The 23,526-nt window shown below is 43.5% G+C and overlaps 1 protein-coding gene across 4 annotated transcripts in view; it reads right to left on the minus strand.

Moving 5' to 3' along the window:
* Positions 1 to 210: 210 nt before the first annotated feature.
* The window catches only part of CNTFR (ciliary neurotrophic factor receptor), a 504,096-nt gene continuing 480,780 nt past the window's right edge, over positions 211 to 23,526 (minus strand). For 3 of the 4 annotated variants that reach the window (XM_040335628.1, XM_040335629.1, XM_040335630.1), the window contains 2 exons: positions 14,049 to 14,229; positions 3,596 to 3,750 (listed from right to left, as the gene is read on the minus strand). In XM_040335628.1, coding sequence (XP_040191562.1) covers positions 3,596 to 3,750; positions 14,049 to 14,229 — 336 coding nt within the window. Of the gene's footprint in view, positions 2,203 to 3,595; positions 3,751 to 14,048; positions 14,230 to 23,526 lie in introns of those variants that run through there. The other variant, XM_040335631.1, reaches the window with a different exon arrangement.

Raw genomic sequence — 23,526 nt, forward strand, 5'->3', positions numbered from 1 at the left:
CACAGAATCTCACTCTTTCTCCTGTAGCAGGGGACAGTCTCACTGCTCCTGCTGCATCCTTTTTCAATTTTAAATATGGTAAACAAAAAAATCCAATGGCCCACTGGAATTGCTATGCTAGAAGAGCAGACCAGGAAATTCTGGATGAATAGAGCTGGAAAAAGTGCAAGGATCTTGCTAATCATGTCCCTGAGAGATATGAGAAATTGGGGTGCACCAATCCACTGCAATCTATTCAACAGTTAAGCTTTATATCTCAGTCAGTGGACTAGTCCTTTAAATCAAGCATTCATTCAGTTTATCAGTGATAACAAAAAATGTATCCATATCTGACAATTAATTTAAAGGCCAACGCCACCTTTAGCAACATGTTACACCTGTATTTAGGGTGTAACATGCGGCTGAGCAAACCCCTGTGACAGCATGTGAGGGTTCTTCTCCCCCACAGCAGCCGTCAAATGTGAAATGGGCATTAACTATTGATCATGGGTGAAATGCTTTGCAGGTGCCTGTGAAAATAAATAATAAAAGCACATTTTGTTTCCTGCAAAATTATGTGCATTTATTATTTTTTTATAAAGAAGAACTTAACCTTAAAAGAAAAAAAAATCTGATTTTTTTTTGTATATACTTCTACACCATAGAAGTTTGTGGATTATAAGAAATAGTTTTTTCAATTTTGCTTTAAAAAAAAATGTATGAACTAAAAATTAACTTGCATATTGGCTTTGAATCATAGATCTTTTTCCTGAACAGGTGTTTACAGGGTACAGCAAAGGGTACTTACTTTATGCCAACAACTTGCAAAGACTTAAAAATCCCTATGAAAATTGAATGATGTCACAAGGCTTCTATAACAAGATAATACACAACAGGAGTTGCTTTATGGATTATGAGAAATAATGTTTGTTCTAAATTTTGCTTCCAAAAAATATTTATAAAGTAGAAAGTAACTTGCATATTGGCTTTGAATGAAAATATCTATTTTTTTGAACAGGTGATTACAGGGTACCGCAAAGGGCACCTACATTACACCTACAACTTCCAAAGACTTGACAATTCCAATAAAAATTTATTGATGTTACAAGACTTCTATAGCAAGAGTATAGGACTGATTTACCAGCTGTTTTTTTTTGACCAGACATTTTGATTGGACAAAATCTATTGAACCTTAACACATTCTGTTTGGCATAAAAAAGGAACATAGTGATGTAGCATTTTTATCTGAAGTCCTGCATGAAAATAAGATCAGTGCAGCATTGTGTTCCGAGTTGATGTGAAATTTTAAACCCACATTGGGGGAAATAAGTTTCAGAAATGTATGAAAAAGTCTTCCGATGAAACAGGTTGATTGTTCACTGTTCATAATAAAAATGTTCACCTCCTAAAGAAGCTCACAGCAGCGTCAGGGAACTTCCATAGCTTCCCAGACCAATTCCAATGGATTGTTTGCCTTGAGACACGGTACCAGCCACAATACTGACACTTTTTGTCTTGTGGTATCAAATTTGAAGGTAAGGAGATACCTCCTTCAAAGTCTTAACCAACAACTCAAAGAAGGTGAAAATTAAGATGTGCAAAGTCTTCCCATTTGGCAAAAAAAGAGAAAAAGCATCAAAAAAGAAAGGCGCGTGCGGTTCCAGGAACATCATTAGAGTGATAATTGATCTGTGGCTCAGAACATTCCATAAGGATCATTTCCAAAGCGGCATTGATTTACGCGGTATGTGAGAAAGCACAGCATTGTGGGTAAAACTCTAGAAGTTGTCTTTGGCATGGTGGTATAGCTGTATGATCCTATGACATTTTGTAGCGCCCCATCATCCAGAAAGTTTTCAAAAATAGTGAGTTTGTCCAGCTGCCCACGATTACGCTGTGCAATGTGTACATTTGGTTTGCTTTCAATAAAGCACTCCTTGTTTTGGCAGAATTTTTATATATCCAAGTGTAATTATTGTTCAGTTTTATCTTAAGTTGTGTGTTTTGTTTTATCCATTATTTTTTCTATAATTTGTTTTCTTTTAATTGCTGGGCATGGCAACGTTCCATTTTTTTTTTCTCAGGCGAATTTGTCCATTCCAAGGAAAATAAAAATTTATAACCAATGAAGATAAAATGAAAATAAGTTGTATCCTCCTTAACATGTGCAAAATAGAGAAAAAATATTGAAATACTTTTTTTGTGAAAATCCAGCCAAGGAATCTGCAAAAAAAAAAGAAAAAATTAGAGTGAGATTTTTAAATTGTCATCTCAAATTTCACATTTCAAAAGGTACATTATTGAAAGTTTACAGAAACAAATCTAAAAAAAAATATTATTGTGTATAGTGTTGATATTTATGATTATGTGTATTGTAGTTAGAGAGCTAGGAGATAGCAAGGCTAGGAACTGAAAGGTCATATCTCTGAGTCACCTAATCTGGAAATGATTAGTTAATTAGCTCATGTTAATTTATGTTTCCTGGTTACAGGTGTATTGTTAGAGTAATATGAGCAGGAGGGGGGAACCTCCTCTTCAACTGTATATAAGGCTGTATTCTTGTTCTAATAATCTGTCTGATGTTTTACCCTACACTGAAGTACGGCTGGTGACTGGGTGGGCTAAAAAAAGTCTTGGATAGTGCTGGTTCTGGACAGAGAGAGAATTTATGGTGGACATAGTCCTGTTGAGGACAAGGGTTCGTCACAATTGGTCATTCCGCCAATCAAGGGAGCTTCCAATCTCTATGGCTTGGAGCTCTGTTTTTTTTTCTCTCCACACAAGTTGTCTTTCATTGATACATAGGACCGGATTCAGGTAGCACTTACGCCGACGTATCTCGAGATACGCCGCGTAAGTGTAACAATGCGGCGTCATATCTGTGCGCTGTGCCCATAGAACGAGATACGCCTGAAAATAGGCTTCTTACGACCGACGTAACTTGCCTACGCCGGCGTATCTTGGGCGCATATTTACACTGGAGGCATATGGGAAATTCGATTCCCATATGCAAATGAGTGAGATACGCCGATTCACGAACGTACTTGCGCCCGGCGCATTAATATACGCTGTTTACGTAAGTCGTACGTCCGACGTAAAGTTAAGCCTCCTAAAGCAGGGGTAAGTCATTTTAAGGTATGGACCAGGGAACAGCTGTCATATTTTACGTCGTTTACGTAGTAGTACGTGAATAGGGCTGGGCGTAGGTTACGTCACATCGTAGGCAGTGATTCGACGTATCTTATGGAGTATTTACGACGTGATTCTGATGCATGCGTACTAGGATGCGTCCACGGGACGGCGCATGCGCCGTTCGTTCGGCCCATCATTTGCATGGGGTCACGCTTCATTTAAATGGATCACGCCCACCTTCCACCTACTTTGAATTAGGCGGGCTTATGCCGACGATTTTACGTTACGCAGGCGCAACGTTGGGAGCATTTGCATTGTGAATTGGGTGCTTGCCTCTCTGCTTTACGTCGGCGTAGCGCATATAAGATGCGCTACGCCCGCCTAAAAATGCACAGATCTACCTGAATCCGGCCCACAGTATCTAAAATCTGTATAATATGATTGGACAGTACATTAACATTAGCAATGGTGGAATCAGAGACTCTTACCACATAAGTAAAATCCCAACTGGAACCAATAACAATAGAGAGGACCAGGATACTCGGGCTGAGTTGTCTGTAGGTTCTGGATCACACGGCTTGGTAGTTGGAGGTGTCATATAAGTCGTTGTGGTCGTTGTTGTGATTGTCGTTGTTGTTTCTAAATGAGAGATGAAAAGCAAGGTTATAATACAGCTCACTGTCTAGTCATCGTACACACACCTGCCAATCGAATGGCATACATTAATCGACTGACATTTAGCAAACATTACATAGTGCGACTGAGGATGAGTAAATCGATGAAAATTTATCAAAAAGACCAAAAATGCTTGTGTTTGATTTTGGATGGTGTGGCGAGGGGTTGGAACCCTTGTCAGGATTTTATTGCTAGTAGCTGGAGAAGGATGGGGCGCCATAGCAATCGTAATTGTGTCCAAAATAATTTTCCACAGTGTGTACTCAACAAGATCAGAGCCAAGGGTATAGATGATTTGGTGTTATAGACAGTAACAAATACATATAATAAATTACACCTTACTGCCCACTCAACTGTAATTGTGAATCAGTAATAGACATGTGCAATTTTTTTCGTTACGAATACGTTTTCCATACATTTTCGTTATTTTAGTTGATTCGTTAACATACGAATGAACGAACGGTTTAGCGCAATAAATAACGAATAACGATATTTTCACAATAACGAATATGGAAAACAACGAAGATACGAAAGAAGAAAGAAACGAAAACATAGAAACAACCAAAATACCGAACCCAAAAAATAAAATTATTACGAAAAACAAAATGAACGAAAATGCAAACTTACTAATATTCGAAGACCGAAAAGAAAACAACCGAAATGCCGAACAAAGAATAAAAAACAAAAATCAAAACTAACGAAAAATAAATTACGAATCTTCGGAAAACGGAAATGAAAACAACGAAAATACGAAATAATGTAAATTAGCTTTTGTTAGTACTGAAATATTTCTGGACATTGACCAATAGCCACTGAGCGCTGTCCCTTTCCTCTGAAGAGGTTTGTTCCTTCCCCCAATGAGCTTCTTTCTCATTACCTCCTGGCTCATTGTGTCTTTTTCTGTGTTAGACTGCAGTGCATCTCATTTCTAGATTTGTATTTGTAATATCTGACATATTTTAGTTTTCTTCTACGTCAAACTTCATTCTAGACAGGGTGTGTGTGCTAACTAAGACAGTCAAGTCAATCACAGTAAAGTACGAATTACAAAATTACGACGAGTAGTGTGTCGAATAAACGTAAAATGTATTCTAACAGAATTACGAATGCAATAAAATCTACAAAAGTAAGTTTTTACAATCAAAGGAAATTAGACACGAAAATACGAATGATCATAAAGCAACGAATATATATTTCTTACGAAAATACGAACGCGGCATGATGGAAAATATAATGTAAATACGAATAGCAAAACAACGAAAATTAAACCAACGTAAAAACGAAGGAACAAATAAAATCATTTTAAAAATACGAACGCGGCAGAATACAAAATATAACGAAAATACGAATCTCGATTCAACGAAAAATAAACTCACAGAAAAAAACGGAAACGGAAAAAAAAAGTGTTACGAAAATACTAAAGAGTACGAATACGATAACTAACGTCTTACGAAATTACGACTCGTTATGAATCACGATAAACGAACAGAAACGAAACAGAAATAAACGAAAATTTTTGCTGTGCACATGTCTAATCAGTAATAAACATAATTGAGATCTGGGCAATAATGAATGTATCGAAAAGTAAAAAGAATAAACTCTGATTAATTGTAGCAATATCAAATGTATGGATAAAATGGAGTCTAATGGGACCCCCTCAAATTTTTTTTTATAATAATTATATTTAAAAAGATAAATTAAAATGATAAATATCTTAATGTTGTGGGATCACCTGCTCTATATCAATATCTTCTTAAAGCGGAGTTCCCCCCCTCCCCCTCCAAAAAGCAGCTATACACATACTGTAGCTACTGACTTTTAATATTAGGACACTTAACTGTCCTGGAATCCAACGATGTTAGCACCTCAGGTGATGTTTTAATCGGCACTCGGGCGCTTCCACCGCCATTGCCGGTAAGGGAACCCGGCAGTGAAGCCTTGTGGCTTCACAGCTGGTTCCCTACTGCACATGTGTGAATCGTGCTGTGCTCTCTTACTGGCCCGGCAGCAGGGGAAGGAGGAGGAGGGAGTTTCGACAGAAGTAGGGACAGGGTACCTGCCAAAAACAGGTACCCGCTCCCCCCACCCCCTGAAAGGTGCCAAATGTGCCACCGGAGGGGGGGGGAATTAGATAACGTTTCAACACTCACAGGAGACCATCCGAAGTAGCCTGGCGTGTATTCTCGCGCTAGCTCGAGAGTCACGTGACTCGCAAACTCACCGTATCCCGGAAGGATTTGCTTGTGGGCTTCACATTGCCCACAAGCAAGATGAAAATGTCCATCGAAATTTTTTATAAAATATCTTTTACGGCAGATTGACTATCCTGGCGGCTGCAATACTAGGACAGGTGAGTACCGGATTAGCAAAGGTAACAGCGGGAGAATCATCTGAAAAAAAAAATACGTATTCCCGCGGAACCCCCGCTTTAAATAAAAGCCATGGAAAGTTCATTTTTAACCTTTCCTACTCTATCTGAAATAAAAAAGAGAGAAAAGTTTTGGCTTTGATATACATTAAAAACATTCCTTTTAAGCACGAAACAGATGGACTCTAATAACTGTCGACAGGGGGGACAGGAATTTCCTTCCCCAGGCCCACCTAGACAATTATCGCCTTGATTTCATGTGCAAGCTTTTTTTTTTTTACGGCACTTTGTAAATCCAGAATCCCAAGCCACAGGGCCATGAAACACTTTATAAATTGAAAGTTTCCAAAGTCTTCCGTTATCATTTGCATTGCAAACAACATCCGTCTTCATTTAGGTGCAGGTTTCCCATTTCGGAGCCCAGTCATTCATGTTTCCGAGCTCACAAAACCCATTCTGGAGAACATAATTCATATTCTAAATCCGGTTATTTACATCCCAGGGAACGTCATTCACATTCTGCTCTAAAAAGCAGGATTTTCCCCAATGGCCTTTAAGTTAATTACAGTGCAGGGCTGATGATAATTATGATATATGGCTTGTTACAGTGCTCAAATAGCTTCCTTCTTGCTAAGTTCCCTTCCACTCGAAAGCTCCTACCCAGCAAGCGAGCGAGGTGAGCAGTGGGGAGGGGGAGGCGCGCGCTTTTAAATGGAAATTAATTTAGGAAACGGCCAATTTCCTGTTAGGTGATACTGCAGCTACTAAACCGTACAAGAAAATGTACAGTTTGGATCGCTGCCGGGGCTCACTGAGCAAACATCTTCATACAACAGAAAGCCGAATGGCACAAAGTTCAGGCAGAATGAAACCCATTAAAAATATTACACAAGATGACTGTGGATGAAAAGGCTGGTGGGGGGCTGGGTTAATGGCAGTTACATTTATTAGATATATTTTAAGCTGTAACTTGTATTACGAAAGCTTTACTGGTTTAATTGTCTACGTGTACAATGTGCTCCTTAAATATTCCAGTTATATAAGAAGTTATAGGTTACCCTAAGCCAGATGGCCATGTCTTGTTCTTGTATTTAATGTCCTACTGATCTGATTGGCTACAGGCGATCTTTTCCATTAAATGTTTTATTAAACTTTTCCAATGGAAGTTTAGTGATCTGATTGGCTACAGGTTGGTCCAGTCTATTGAATGTTCTACTGGTCTGATTGGAAATTAGTTGGTCTTGTTTTTAATGTTATACTAATCTGGTTGGCTACATTAGGTCTTGTCTGTTGGATGTTCTGCTGATTGGTTATTCACGGGTTGGTCTTCTCCATTTTATGTTCTAATGGTCAGCTCCCATCTCTCCACAGTGTCACAACTGTTGATGATATCCTGCTCGACAGTCCTGCCTACTTAAGCCATCCAGCTCACTTGATCTCTGCCTTCGCCTTGGTCAACATCACAGAGACTATATCCTGAGTTTCTGTTGAAGACTTGCTTGGCTGATGTTCCTTTTGGCTCCAGATCCTGCTTGCTGCTCTACTACATATATCTCTGGCTCTCTGACATTTGGCTTGGCTGACTATCCGATCCGGTTCCTGAACTCTGGCTATGACTATGCTTACTCTGTTTATCTTATTATGATTAATATTAATAATAAACAAGTGTGATTTAACTGTACTTCTGTCTCGGTCTGATTCATGGTTTCTGACAGCTACACGTTGGTCCAGTCTATTGAATGTTCTTCTGGTGTGATTGAAAATTAACTGGTCTTGTTCTTAATGTTCTACTAATCTGGTCGGCTACATTCGGTCTTGTCTGTTGGATTTTCTGCTGATTGGTTGTCCACAGGTTGGTCTTCTCCATTCAATGTTTTACTGATCTGATTGGCTACAGGTTGGTCTTGTCCATTTAATGCTCTACTAATATGATTAACTACTGGTTGGTCTTGTCCACTGAATGTGCTACTGATTTGATTGGCTACAGGTTATCTTTTCCGTTAAATGTTTTATTAATCTTTTGCAATAAAAGTTTAGCGAACTGATTGGCAACAGGTTGGTCCAGTCTATTGAATGTTCTATTGATCTGATTGGAAGTTAGTTGGTCTTGTTCTTAATGTTCTACTAATCTGGTTGGCTACATTTGGTCTTGTCTGTTGGATTTTATGCTGATTGGTTGCCCACAGGTTGGTCTTCTCCATTTATTGTTCCAATGATCTGATTGTCCACAGTTTGGTCTTCTCCATTCAATGTTTTACTGATCTGGTTGGCTACAGGTGATGTTTTTTAATTAAATATTTTATTAATCTGATTGGCAAAAGGTAAACTTTTCCAATGAAAGTTCAGTGATCTGATTGGCTACAGGTTGGTCCAGTCTATTTAATGTTCTACTGGTCTGATTGGAAATTAGTTGGTCTTGTTTTTAATGTTCTACTAATCTGGTTCGCTACATTCGGTCTTGTCTGTTGGATGTTCTGCTGATTGGTTATTCACGGGTTGGTCTTCTCCATTTTATGTTCTAATGGTCTGATTGTCTACAGTTTGGTCTTCTCCATTCAATGTTTTACTAATCTGATTGGCTACAGGTTGGTCTTGTCCATTTAATGCTCTACTGATATGACTAACTACTGGTTGGTCTTGTCCACTGGATGTGCTACTGATTTGATTGGCTACGGGTGATCTTTTCCATTAAATGTTTTATTAATCTGATTGGCAAAAGGTAAACTTTTCCAATGAAAGTTCAGTGATCTGATTGGCTACTGTCAGGGCTGGGCTCAGCCCTTCCTTCTCTGAGCTGGCTGCTCAGCTCTCGGCTAAATGCCAGCTCCCATCTCTCCACAGTGACACACCTGTTGATGATATCCTGCTCGACAGTCCTGCCTACTTAAGCCATCCAGCTCACTTGATCTCTGCCTTCACCTTGGTCAACATCACAGAGACGATATCCTGAGTTCCTGTTGAAGACTTGCTTGGCTGACGTTCCTTTTGGCTCCAGATCCAGCTTGCTGCTCTACTACATATATCTCTGGCTCTCTGACATTTGGCTTGGCTGACTATCGGATCCGGTTCCTGAACTCTGGCTATGACTATGCTTACTCTGTTTATCTACTAATAGGTGCACTACTCCTCCTGCAATTGACCACAAACCCGGGGGACAGTATTAATTATCTCTGGGACATTTTCTGCCCACACTGGCCACAATCCAGCCCTCCTAAAGTCTGAAGGACAATAAACTGGCCCTTCGTTTTAAAAGTTTGCTCTAGTGATATAAAGATCTATATAGAGGAATCAGGAACTCCTTCCTCCTGCTGGTGACCCCTCTAGTGATATAAGATCTATATAGAGGAATCAGGACCTCCTTCCTCCTGCTGGTGATCCCTCTAGTGATATAAAGATCTATATAGAGGAATCAGGACCTCCTTCCTCCTGCTGGTGATCCCTCTAGTGATATAAAGATCTATATAGAGGAATCAGGACCTCCTTCCTCCTGCTGATGATCCCTCTAGTGATATAAAGATCTATATAGAGGAATCAGGACCTCCTTCCTCCTGCTGGTGATCCCTCTAGTGATATAAGATCTATATAGAGGAATCAGGACCTCCTTCCTCCTGCTGGTGATCCCTCTAGTGATATAAAGATCTATATAGAGGAATCAGGACCTCCTTCCTCCTGCTGGTGATCCCTCTAGTGATATAAAGATCTATATAGAGGAATCAGGACCTCCTTCCTCCTGCTGATGACCCCTCTAGTGATATAAGATCTATATAGAGGAATCAGGACCTCCTTCCTCCTGCTGGTGATCCCTCTAGTGATATAAGATCTATATAGAGGAATCAGGACCTCCTTCCTCCTGCTGGTGACCCCTCTAGTGATATAAAGATCTATATTGAGGAATCAGGACCTCCTTCCTCCTGCTGGTGATCCAGATCTATATAGAGGAATCAGGACCTCCTTCCTCCTGCTGATGACCCCTCTAGTGATATAAAGATCTATATGGAGGAATCAGGACCTCCTTCCTCCTGCTGATGACCCCTCTAGTGATATAAAGATCTATATAGAGGAATCAGGACCTCCTTCTCCTGCTGGTGACCCCTCTAGTGATATAAAGATCTATATAGAGGAATTAGGACCTCCTTCCTACTGCTGGTGGATCCCCTCCTGACAAACTATACAATTGTTTGCCTTTTCCTCGGCCTGATCACACCATTTGCTAATTTTGCACTCATTTGACATAAGCAATCAGCTCTTGAAAAATCCCAAACTTGGACTGGTTTTCTGGAGATGCAATCCACAGAAGAATCGGATGACCCGTGTAATCGGGTGGCACCATGTAGGCATCATAGGAAGAACAGAAGATGATGATATATGTGTGTAATGTGATTTGCTTTCCCAGAGACGTATCTCCAGTGTCTGCATCTAATCCATACATCCTCCTTCCACCCCGAGAGGCCTCTATATAAACCCCGGAGCTTGTCCCATGAACATTATATATTATATCCTCATTATTAATACTCAACATCAAAGCCTTGTTTGCTTGGCACTGAGCTCTGATCCATCTAGAACACGACACCCCCCTGCCAGGACACAATGAAAAACTCCACCTGGGGGAGTTGGGGCCTGCTGACCTCTCAGGCTGGAACATTACAAGGGTAATTAAACCCTAATGAGTAAATAATGAAGACCCACCAAGGCTGCAGACTCCTTAACCCTTCAATGGAGAAGAAACATTGCAGGCCGGCTACGGAAAGATACGATACTGAGGCTGTTTTTCCAAACTTTGACTTGGATTCAGAGTTATTCTTCCTGAATTAGTGTGCTGGGACATTAGAGTGTAAGCTATGGTGACCAGATTTCTCAAATGAAATCCAGGGACATATTTATTTTATTGGCAAACGGTAAAGTATTTTATACGCATATTTTCCTCCAATTATATATACAGTCAGTGGTGTAGTGTGGGTTGTCAGCGCCGGGACAAGGCAAGACATTTGCATCCCCCCCACGCCAGACTTTTAGTCCCTTCCACTAGTACTGACCAACTTGATTTCTACACTGACCACTACACTGACCTACCTGATTCCTACACTGACCACTACACTGACCTACCTGATTCCTACACTGACCTACCTGATTCCTACAATGACCCCTACACTGACCTACCTGATTCCTATACTGACCACTACACTGACCTACCTGATTTCTACACTGACCACTACACTGACCTACCTGATTCCTACACTGACTACTACACTGACCTACCTGATTTCTACACTGACCACTACACTGACCTACCTGATTCCTATACTGACCACTACACTGACCTACCTGATTCCTACACTGACCACTACACTGACCTACCTTATTCCTACACTGACCAATACACTGACCTACCTGATTCCTACACTGACCTACCTTATTCCTACACTGACCAATACACTGACCTACCTGATTCCTACACTGACCACTACACTGACCTACCCGATTCCTACACTGACCACTACACTGACCTACCTGATTCCTACACTGAACTACCTGATTCCTACACTGACCACTACACTGACCTACCTGATTCCTACACTGACCACTACACTGACCTACCTGACTCCTATACTGATCTACCTGATTCCTACACTGACCACTACACTGACCTACCTGATTCCTACACTGACCACTACACTGACCTACCTGATTCCTACACTGACCTACCTGATTCCTAGACTGACGACTACACTAACATACCTGATTCCTATACTGACCTACCTGATTTCTACACTGACCACTAAACTTACCTACCTGACCACTACACTGACCTACCTTATTCCTACACTGACCTACCTGACTACTACACTGACCACTACACTGACCTACCTGATTCCTACACTGACCACTACACTGACCTACCTGATTCCTACACTGACCACTACACTGACCTACCTGATTCCTACACTGACCTACCTGACCACTACACTGACCTACCTTATTCCTACACTGACCTACCTGACTACTACACTGACCACTACACTGACCTACCTGATTCCTACACTGACCACTACACTGACCTTCCTTATTCCTAAACTGACCACTACACTGACCTACCTGATTCCTACACTGACCTACCTGACCACTACACTGATCTACCTTATTCCTACACTGACCACTACACTGACCTACCTGACCACTACACTGACCTACCTTATCCCTACACTGATCTACCTGATCCCTACAGTGATCTACCTGATCCCGACACTGACCTACCTGATTCCTACTACACCCCCCCCCCCCCACCCCACATGAACAGTGTAGATCGTTTGATTTTGTTCACCTCTCTATGGCCTCCATGAAAATCTATCGGAGCAGGGCTCCCCAGCACCAGGTACTGTTCCCGACACCCAGCGGCTCCTCAGTATCCCCTGCCAAGAGCTTTTCCAATAGCCGCCGTACGCTCTCAACCGCACCTCCCATCCGCTGTTCTCACACACACACACATGGGCCAGCCGCACCAGAGGGATCATGGGGGACAGGCTGGACTACAAGAGTTCCTGGTCAAGGGGGGGCAACACAGCTCACTTGGGGAGGCACAGTAATGATTTTGCGCCCTCCAAATGTTGCACCCGGGGTGAGAGTACCAGATGCAATCTGGGGACAAATCCGGGGATGTCTGATCACCCTGGTCACCCTAGTGTAAGCTCCTCTGGTACAGAGTCTGATGTGACTGGCTCAGTGTTCTTCTCTGTACAGCGCTGTGGTATATGTCAGAGCTATATAAATGTATAATAATAATAGTGTGTGACTGTGGGGGGGGGGGTACATTAGAGTGTAAGCTCCTCTGGTCAGAGACTGATGTGACTGGCTCAGTGTTCTCTGTACAGCGCTGCGGTATATGTCAGAGCTATATACATGTATAATAATAATAGTGTGTGACTGTGAGGGGGGCATTAGAGTGTAAGCTCCTCTGGTGCAGAAAGATGTTCATGGCTGAGTGTTCCTCAGTACTCATGCATACACATCAGGCTTTGTGGGGTCACATCCTATATAAATTGGGATCAATTCAGTAATACCCAGAGTGTGATCCAGTGGCGTCACTAGGGTTGGTGTCACCCGGTGCGGTAAAACATGGTGTCACCCCCCTCTGTCTAGGCTGCCCAGCAACAAACAGGCAGCGCACGGGCACAGGGAGCACCCCAAACCAGCCCCTGTAAATGATAGTATAGGGCAGTATAGTGGCAGGTTAGGGCAGTATAGAGTGGTATAGTGGCAGGTTGGTGTAGTGGGGTGGTATAGGACAGGTTAAGGTGGTATAGGGCATGTTGGGGTGATATAGGGTAGTTTGGGGTGGTATAGGGCAAGTTAGGGTGGCATAGGGCAAGTTGGGATGGCATGGGAAAGGTTGTGGTGGTACAGGGCAAGTTAGGGTGGCATTGGGCAGGTTGGGGTGGTATAGGGCAAGTTATGGTGGCATAGGGCAGATTGGGGTGGTACAGGGCAAGTTAGGGTGGCACAGGGCAAGTTGGGGTGGCATGGGAAAGTTTGGGGTGGTACAGGGCAGGCTGGGGTGGTACAGGGCAGGCTGTGGTGGCACAGGGCAGGCTGGGTGGTACAGGGCAGGCTGGGGGTGGTACAGGGCAGGCTGGATGGTACAGGGCTGTTTGGGGGGGTACAGGGCAGGCTGGGGTGGTATAGGGCTGTTTGGGGTGGTACAGGGCAGGCTGGGGTGGTACAGGGCAGGCTGGGGTGGTACAGGGCAGGCTGGGATTGCACAGGGCAGGCTGGGCATGTCAGCTAAAAAAAAAAAAAAACGGGATGGTGTCACCCCTCTAGCGGGGTGTCACCCGGTGCGGACCGCACCCCCCTAGCAATGCCTCTGGTGTGATCACGTTGGGCCCTGGGCCCCTCTCACCTGTTTTCTGGGCTTCTGTGGTGATGTACTTGGGCTCTTCCGTCCACGGCGTGGCATGTGCCGCTACACTCCAGTCGCTCCACGTGCCGATCTCATAGTCTTTGGCTGCCACCTGGATGATGTACTCCTTTCCGGCATAGGCGTCCGTAATTGTGTGAGACGTCCCGTCCGATAATTCTACCTGCAAGCACAGAGACATTGACCCGGTTATACTCAAGCTTGTACTAAGCACGTCGCAATGACCAACTTTTGGGACCCATTCGCACTTCTGCGTTAAAGAAAAATAAAATAATTAAATCTAGCCTTCCCAACACAAATATTACAAGTAAAAGTGGAGGGAAGAGTGTGGAACTCCACCAGCGGCATCTGAAATGTCATAGAGATTTCCGCACTGAACTCTTCCCTGGATTTTAAGGCCCAGATTCTGAAAGGGCTTACGACGGGCGCAACGCCATGTGCGCCGTCGTAAGTCCTAATCTGGGCCGTCGTATCTATGCGACTGATTCTTAGAATCAGTTACGCATAGATATCCATTAGATCCGACAGGCGTAAGGCTCATACGCTGTCGGATCTTAAATGCAATTTTTTTTTTTGCCGCTGGGTGTCGCCTCCGTCGTTTTCCCCGTCGAGTATGCAAATTAGCAAAATACATGAATTCTTGAACGTACGCACGGTCGACGCAGTGAAGATACGACATTTACGTTAGATTTGCGATGCGTAAAGTTGCTATATGAGGGGCAACCAATGTTAAGTATGGCTGTCGTTCCCGCGTCGAAATTAAAAAATTTACGTTGTTTGCGTAAGTCATCCGTGAATGGGGCTGGACGCCATTTACGTTCACGTCGAAACCAATGACGTCCTTGCGACGTCATTTAGCGCAATGCACGTCGGGAAATTTTAGGGACGGCGCATGCGCAGAACGTTCGGCGCGGGAAAGCGCTTAATTTAAGTGATCCACGCCCCCTACCCGGATCATTTGATTTAGGCGGGCTTGTGCCGGGGGATTTATGCTACGCCGCCGCAACTTTACAGGCAAGTGCTTTGTGAATCAAGCACTTGCCCGTAAAACTTGCGGCGGCGTAACGTAAATGAGATACGTTACGCCGCCACATAGATGTGGCGATCTACAAGAATCTGCCCCTAATGCCCCGTACACACCATCACTTTATGTGATGAAAAAAAATGACGTTTTTAAAAACGTCACTTTAATTGACCGTGTGTGGGGGAAAACGTCGTTTTATGTCTTCTAAAAAACGACCAAAAAAAATTGAAGCATGCTTCAATTTTATGTGTCGTTTTTCAAAACGTCAACTTTTACTTCACAGAAATTGACCGTGTGTAGCAAAAACGTCGTTTAAAACGACGTTTTTTCACCCGCGCATGCCTAGAAGCTGCTTATGAAGCGAGCTTCAATGGAAAAACGTGGTGGAACGTAACCTCACTTTGCTAGAACATTGTGAGAAAAACGATGGTGTGTAGGCAACTTCGTCTTTGAAAATTGAAGTTTCAAAAACGTCATTTTTTACTTCACAGAAAATGTCGTTTTTTTTCATCACATAAAGTGATGGTGTGTACGGGGCATAAGGCTTTAACCCCTTTCATATTATGGATCTTGCAGTAGTCTCACTTCTCACGTTGCATTCTCAGTCATGCAAACAAAATGAAAAAATGCAGGCACATGAATGGGGTCTTTTCGTGATGGATGTGGTTGTTGTGTGTAGGGGTAATATGGGCCTGGGGCACATTCACAATAGGAGGGGGACCTGAATATTTTCCTTGCCGCATAGTAAAGATGGTAGGAACAGCGAAGAAGATACTTTATCTGGTGGGGTGAGGGGATCAATTACAGGGCAACTATATTTATATTATTATTATTTTTATTGTTGTTATTATTGTTGTTGGTGTTATTATATACTGTCATTTATTAAAATAATAATTTATAATATCTCTCATTAAAAAAAAAAACAATAATGGCCCAGATCCACAGAAAGCAAGGCGCATATTTACGCCGCCGTAGAGCAAACACTGTACGCTACGCCAACGTAGCATGGAGAGGCAAGCATTGCATTCAGCAAGCCATTGCTCCCAACGCTGCGCCAGCGTGGGTTTCGAAGGCGCACGCTGGCGTAGGTGGAAGTGGGCGTGAACCCATGCAAATGAGGCGTGACCCCATGCAAATGATGGGCCGAGCGCCAGACAGGTACGTATCACGAACTGCGCATGCGCCGTGATGTGGACGCATGCACAGCACCCCCTGCGCCTGCTCACAACCACGCCGGCACAACTGCCTAAGCTACGCCGGATCACTGCGTAAGCCGTGAACATAACCTACGCCCAGCCAGACACACATCCAACTCACAATACGCTGCTCTTGTGTTCCCTGGTGCAGACCTGTGCATGTCTGTTGCCGGGTTGCACCTCCTTTATGGGGAATAACTTTACGCCGGACTTACAACTTACGCGCATCTCGCGTAACATGCGCCGGGCATACACGCGTTTGTGAATCGCCGTATTTATCCTCATTTGCATGTTTGAATGGCTAATCAATGGGAGCAGCACCATGCGCCCAGCCCATATGTGCGCCCACCCTACGCCGGCGTGTGCAAGCTACGTCGGTGGGGTGTAGCCTGTTTTTAGGAGCATATTGGTTTGTGGGTCTGCCGCACACATACGCCGGCGCACATTTGCACTTACGTCGGCGTAACGTGTTATACGTCGGCGTAAGTGCTTGGTGAATCTGGGCCCCTGACTTTTACACTATAATATTATATTTATTTTTATAATTTATAATAATAATAAAAATACTAATTTATAATATCTCTGCCTCTCTCTCTCTCTCTCTCTCTCTCTCTCTCTCTCTCTCTCTCTCTCTCTCTCTCTCTCTCTCTCTATCTATCTATCTATCTATCTATCTATCTATCTTTATATGTTATAATTTATATTGATAATTCAAATAATAATTAAATAATATTATTATAATAAAAAAAGATTTTAAATACTTTTATACTATTAATATTATTGTTTTTATAGAATTTGTATGAATAATAATGTATAATCTCTCTCTCTCTCTCTCTCTCTCTCTCTCTCTCTCTCTCTCTCTCTCTCTCTCTCTCTCTCTCTCTCTCTCTCTCTCTCTCTCTCTCATAATTTAAATAATAATTAAATAATATTATTATAATAAAAAAAGATTTTAAATACTTTTATACTATTAATATTATTGTTTTTATAGAATTTATATGAATAATAATGTATAATCTTTCTCTCAATCTATTTATAGATATAGATATATATATATATATATTGAAATACTTTTATGCTATTAATAGTATCATTTTTACTACACAGTAATAGTCTCCGTAATTACTTATTTTATGTATTGCCTATATATGTCATGTGTGAACGGATTGTATTAAACAAAGAAAATTTTTGTGCATTGGAAAATTTTACACTTTTTGGGGAAATAAAAACGTTTAATTGAAAAAAAAATAATAGTATCATTTTTACAGTATATAACTCGTATTAATAATAATTTGTAGTATGCGTCTCTCTGCCTCTCTCTCTTTCGTTCTCTCTCTTTATATGTATGATTTATATTAATCATTTAAATAATATTCTTATAATAAAAAAAGATTTTCAATACTTTATGCCATTAATATTATTGTTTTTTTATAGAATGTATATTAATAAATAATAATAATGTATAATATCTGTCTCTCTCTCTCTCGCTCTATATATATATATATATATGTAGAGCGAGAGAGAGCAGCTGCCTCAAATTTCCTGCCTGTTCTTTTGAACAACCATACCACGTTCAAAGTTCCTTAAATACCCTTTTCTTCCCCATTTCTGATGCTCGGTTTGAACTTCAGCAAGTCGTCTTCACCAAATCTAGATGCCTAAATGTTGCTGGCATGTGATTGGCTGATTAGCAACTTGTGTTACCAACCAATTGAACAGGTGTACCTAATGAGTGTATATATATTAGGGCTGTTATTGATTAAAAATGTTGTGTTCGATTAATCAACAAATTTCAATTAATTATAACGCACATATATTTTTCGGATCACCACCATATGTAGTCCCCACTGTAATATCCACAGACATCTCCCCCCCACTGTAATATCCACAGACATCTCCCCCCCACTGTAATATCCACAGACATCTCCCCCCCACTGTAATATCCACAGACATCTCCCCCCCACTGTAATATCCACAGACATCTCCCCCCCACTGTAATATCCACAGACATCTCCCCCCACTGTAATATCCACAGACATCTCCCCCACTGTAATATCCACAGACATCTCCCCACTGTAATATCCACAGACATCTCCCCACTGTAATATCCACAGACATCTCCCCCCCACTGTAATGTCCACAGACATCTCCCCCACTGTAATATCCACAGACATCTCCCCCACTGTAATATCCACAGACCTCTCCCCCACTGTAATATCCACAGACATCTCCCCCCCACTGTAATGTCCACAGACATCTCCCCCACTGTAATATCCACAGACCTCTCCCCCACTGTAATATCCACAGACATCCCCCCACTGTAATATCCACAGACATCTCCCCACTGTAATATCCACAGACATCTCCCCACTGTAATATCCACAGACATCTCCCCACTGTAATATCCACAGACATCTCCCCACTGTAATATCCACAGACGTCTCCCCCCCACTGTAATATCCACAGACATCTCCCCCACTGTAATATCCACAGACATCTCCCCCCACTGTAATATCCACAGACATCTCCCCCCACTGTAATATCCACAGACATCTCCCCCCACTGTAATATCCACAGACATCTCCCCCACTGTAATATCCACAGACGTCTCCCCCCCACTGTAATATCCACATACGTCTCCCCACTGTAAAATCCACAGACATCTCCCCCCACTGTAATATCCACAAACATCTCCCCCCACTGTAATATCCACAGACATCTCCCCCCCACTGTAATATCCACAGACATCTCCCCCCCACTGTAATATCCACAGACATCTCCCCCACTGTAATATCCACAGACATCTCCCCCACTGTAATATCCACAGACATCTCCCCCCAGTAATATCCACAGACATCTCCCCACTGTAATATCAACAGACATCTCCCCCCACTGTAATATCCACAGACATCTCCCCCACTGTAATATCCACAGACATCTCCCCCCACTGTAATATCCACAGACATCTCCCCCCACTGTAATATCCACAGACATCTCCCCCACTGTAATATCCACAGACATCTCCCCACTGTAATATCCACAGACATCTCCCCCCCACTGTAATATCCACAGACATCTCCCCCACTGTAATATCCACAGACATCTCCCCCCACTGTAATATCCACAGACATCTCCCCCACTGTAATATCCACAGACATCTCCCCCACTGTAATATCCACAGACATCTCCCCCACTGTAATATCCACAGACATCTCCCCCCACTGTAATATCCACAGACATCTCCCCCCACTGTAATATCCACAGACATCTCCCCCACTGTAATATCCACAGACATCTCCCCACTGTAATATCCACAGACATCTCCCCCCCCCACTGTAATATCCACAGACATCTCCCCCCACTGTAATATCCACAGACATCTCCCCCACTGTAATATCGACAGACATCTCCCCCCACTGTAATATCCACAGACATCTCCCCCCACTGTAATGTCCACAGACATCTCCTCCACTGTAATATCCACAGACATCTCCCCCACTGTAATATCCACAGACATCTCCCCACTGTAATATCCACAGACATCCCCCCCACTGTAATATCCACAGACATCTCCCCACTGTAATATCCACAGACATCCCCCTCACTGTAATATCCACAGACATCTCCCCCACTGTAATATCCACAGACCTCTCCCCCACTGTAATATCCACAGACATCTCCCCCCCACTGTAATGTCCACAGACATCTCCCCCACTGTAATATCCACAGACCTCTCCCCCACTGTAATATCCACAGACATCCCCCCACTGTAATATCCACAGACATCTCCCCACTGTAATATCCACAGACATCTCCCCACTGTAATATCCACAGACATCTCCCCACTGTAATATCCACAGACGTCTCCCCCCCACTGTAATATCCACAGACATCTCCCCCACTGTAATATCCACAGACATCTCCCCCCACTGTAATATCCACAAACATCTCCCCCACTGTAATATCCACAGACATCTCCCCCCTGTAATATCCACAGACATCTCCCCCCACTGTAATATCCACAGACATCTCCCCCCACTGTAATATCCACAGACATCTCCCCCACTGTAATATCCACAGACGTCTCCCCCCCACTGTAATATCCACAGACGTCTCCCCACTGTAATATCCACAGACATCTCCCCCCACTGTAATATCCATAGACGTCTCCCCACTGTAATATCCACAGACATCTCCCCCCACTGTAATATCCACAGACATCTCCCCCCCACTGTAATATCCACAGACATCTCCCCCCCACTGTAATATCCACAGACATCTCCCCCCCACTGTAATATCCACAGACATCTCCCCCCCACTGTAATATCCACAGACATCTCCCCCCAGTAATATCCACAGACATCTCCCCACTGTAATATCAACAGACATCTCCCCCCACTGTAATATCCACAGACATCTCCCCCACTGTAATATCCACAGACATCTCCCCCCACTGTAATATCCACAGACATCTCCCCCACTGTGATATCCACAGACGTCTCCCCCCCACTGTAATATCCATAGACATCTCCCCACTGTAATATCCACAGACATCTCCCCCCCACTGTAATATCCACAGACATCTCTCCACTGTAATATCCACAGACATCTCCCCACTGTAATATCCACAGACATCTCCCCCACTGTAATATCCACAGACATCTCCCCCACTGTAATATCCACAGACGTCTCCCCCACTGTAATATCCACAGACATCTCCCCCCACTGTAATATCCACAGACGTCTCCCCCACTGTAATATCCACAGACATCTCCCCCCCACTGTAATATCCACAGACATCTCCCCCACTGTAATATCCACAGACGTCTCCCCCCACTGTAATATCCACAGACATCTCCCCCACTGTGATATCCACAGACGTCTCCCCCCCACTGTAATATCCACAGACATCTCCCCACTGTAATATCCACAGACGTCTCCCCCCCACTGTAATATCCACAGACATCTCTCCACTGTAATATCCACAGACATCTCCCCACTGTAATATCCACAGACATCTCCCCCACTGTAATATCCACAGACATCTCCCCCACTGTAATATCCACAGACGTCTCCCCCCACTGTAATATCCACAGACATCTCCCCCACTGTAATATCCACAGACATCTCCTCCACTGTAATATCCACAGACATCTCCCCCCACTGTAATATCCACAGACATCTCCCCCACTGTAATATCTACAGACATCTCTCCCCCCACTGTAATATCCACAGACATCTCCCCCACTGTAATATCCACAGACATCTCCCCACTGTAATATCCACAGACATCTCCCCTACTGTAATATCCACAGACATCACCCCCACTGTAATATCCACAGACATCTCCCCACTGTAATATCCACAGACATCTCCCCACTGTAATATCCACAGACGTCTCCCCCCACTGTAATATCCACAGACATCTCTCCTACTGTAATATCCACAGACATCTCCCCCCCACTGTAATATCCACAGACATCTCCCCCACTGTAATATCCACAGACATCTCCCCCACTGTAATATCCACAGACATCTCTCACACTGTAATATCCACAGACACCTCCCCCACTGTAATATCCACAGTCATCTCCCCCACTGTAATATCCACAGACATCTCCCTTACTGTAATATCCACAGACATCTCCCCCACTGTAATATCCACAGACATCTCCCCCCACTGTAATATCCACAGACATCTCCCCCCCACTGTAATATCCACAGACATCTCCCCCCCACTGTAATATCCACAGACATCTCCCCCACTGTAATATCCACAGACATCTCCCCACTGTAATATCCACAGACATCTCCCCCACTGTAATATCCACAGACATCTCCCCCACTGTAATATCCACAGACGTCTCCCCCCCACTGTAATATCCACAGACATCTCCCCCACTGTAATATCCACAGACATCTCCTCCACTGTAATATCCACAGACATCTCCCCCCACTGTAATATCCACAGACATTTCCCCCACTGTAATATCTACAGACATCTCTCCCCACTGTAATATCCACAGACATCTCCCCCACTGTAATATCCACAGACATCTCCCCCCACTGTAATATCCACAGACATTTCCCCCACTGTAATATCCACAGACATCTCCCCCACTGTAATATCCACAGACGTCTCCCCCCACTGTAATATCCACAGACATCTCCCCCACTGTGATATCCACAGACGTCTCCCCCCCACTGTAATATCCACAGACATCTCCCCACTGTAATATCCACAGACGTCTCCCCCCCACTGTAATATCCACAGACATCTCTCCACTGTAATATCCACAGACATCTCCCCACTGTAATATCCACAGACATCTCCCCCACTGTAATATCCACAGACATCTCCCCCACTGTAATATCCACAGACGTCTCCCCCCACTGTAATATCCACAGACATCTCCCCCACTGTAATATCCACAGACATCTCCTCCACTGTAATATCCACAGACATCTCCCCCCACTGTAATATCCACAGACATCTCCCCCACTGTAATATCTACAGACATCTCTCCCCCCACTGTAATATCCACAGACATCTCCCCCACTGTAATATCCACAGACATCTCCCCACTGTAATATCCACAGACATCTCCCCTACTGTAATATCCACAGACATCACCCCCACTGTAATATCCACAGACATCTCCCCACTGTAATATCCACAGACATCTCCCCACTGTAATATCCACAGACGTCTCCCCCCACTGTAATATCCACAGACATCTCTCCTACTGTAATATCCACAGACATCTCCCCCCCACTGTAATATCCACAGACATCTCCCCCACTGTAATATCCACAGACATCTCCCCCACTGTAATATCCACAGACATCTCTCACACTGTAATATCCACAGACACCTCCCCCACTGTAATATCCACAGTCATCTCCCCCACTGTAATATCCACAGACATCTCCCTTACTGTAATATCCACAGACATCTCCCCCACTGTAATATCCACAGACATCTCCCCCCACTGTAATATCCACAGACATCTCCCCCCCACTGTAATATCCACAGACATCTCCCCCCCACTGTAATATCCACAGACATCTCCCCCACTGTAATATCCACAGACATCTCCCCACTGTAATATCCACAGACATCTCCCCCACTGTAATATCCACAGACATCTCCCCCACTGTAATATCCACAGACGTCTCCCCCCCACTGTAATATCCACAGACATCTCCCCCACTGTAATATCCACAGACATCTCCTCCA

The sequence above is a fragment of the Rana temporaria genome, chromosome 1, assembly GCF_905171775.1.
Source record: "Rana temporaria chromosome 1, aRanTem1.1, whole genome shotgun sequence".
NCBI classification, from domain to species: domain Eukaryota; kingdom Metazoa; phylum Chordata; class Amphibia; order Anura; family Ranidae; genus Rana; species Rana temporaria.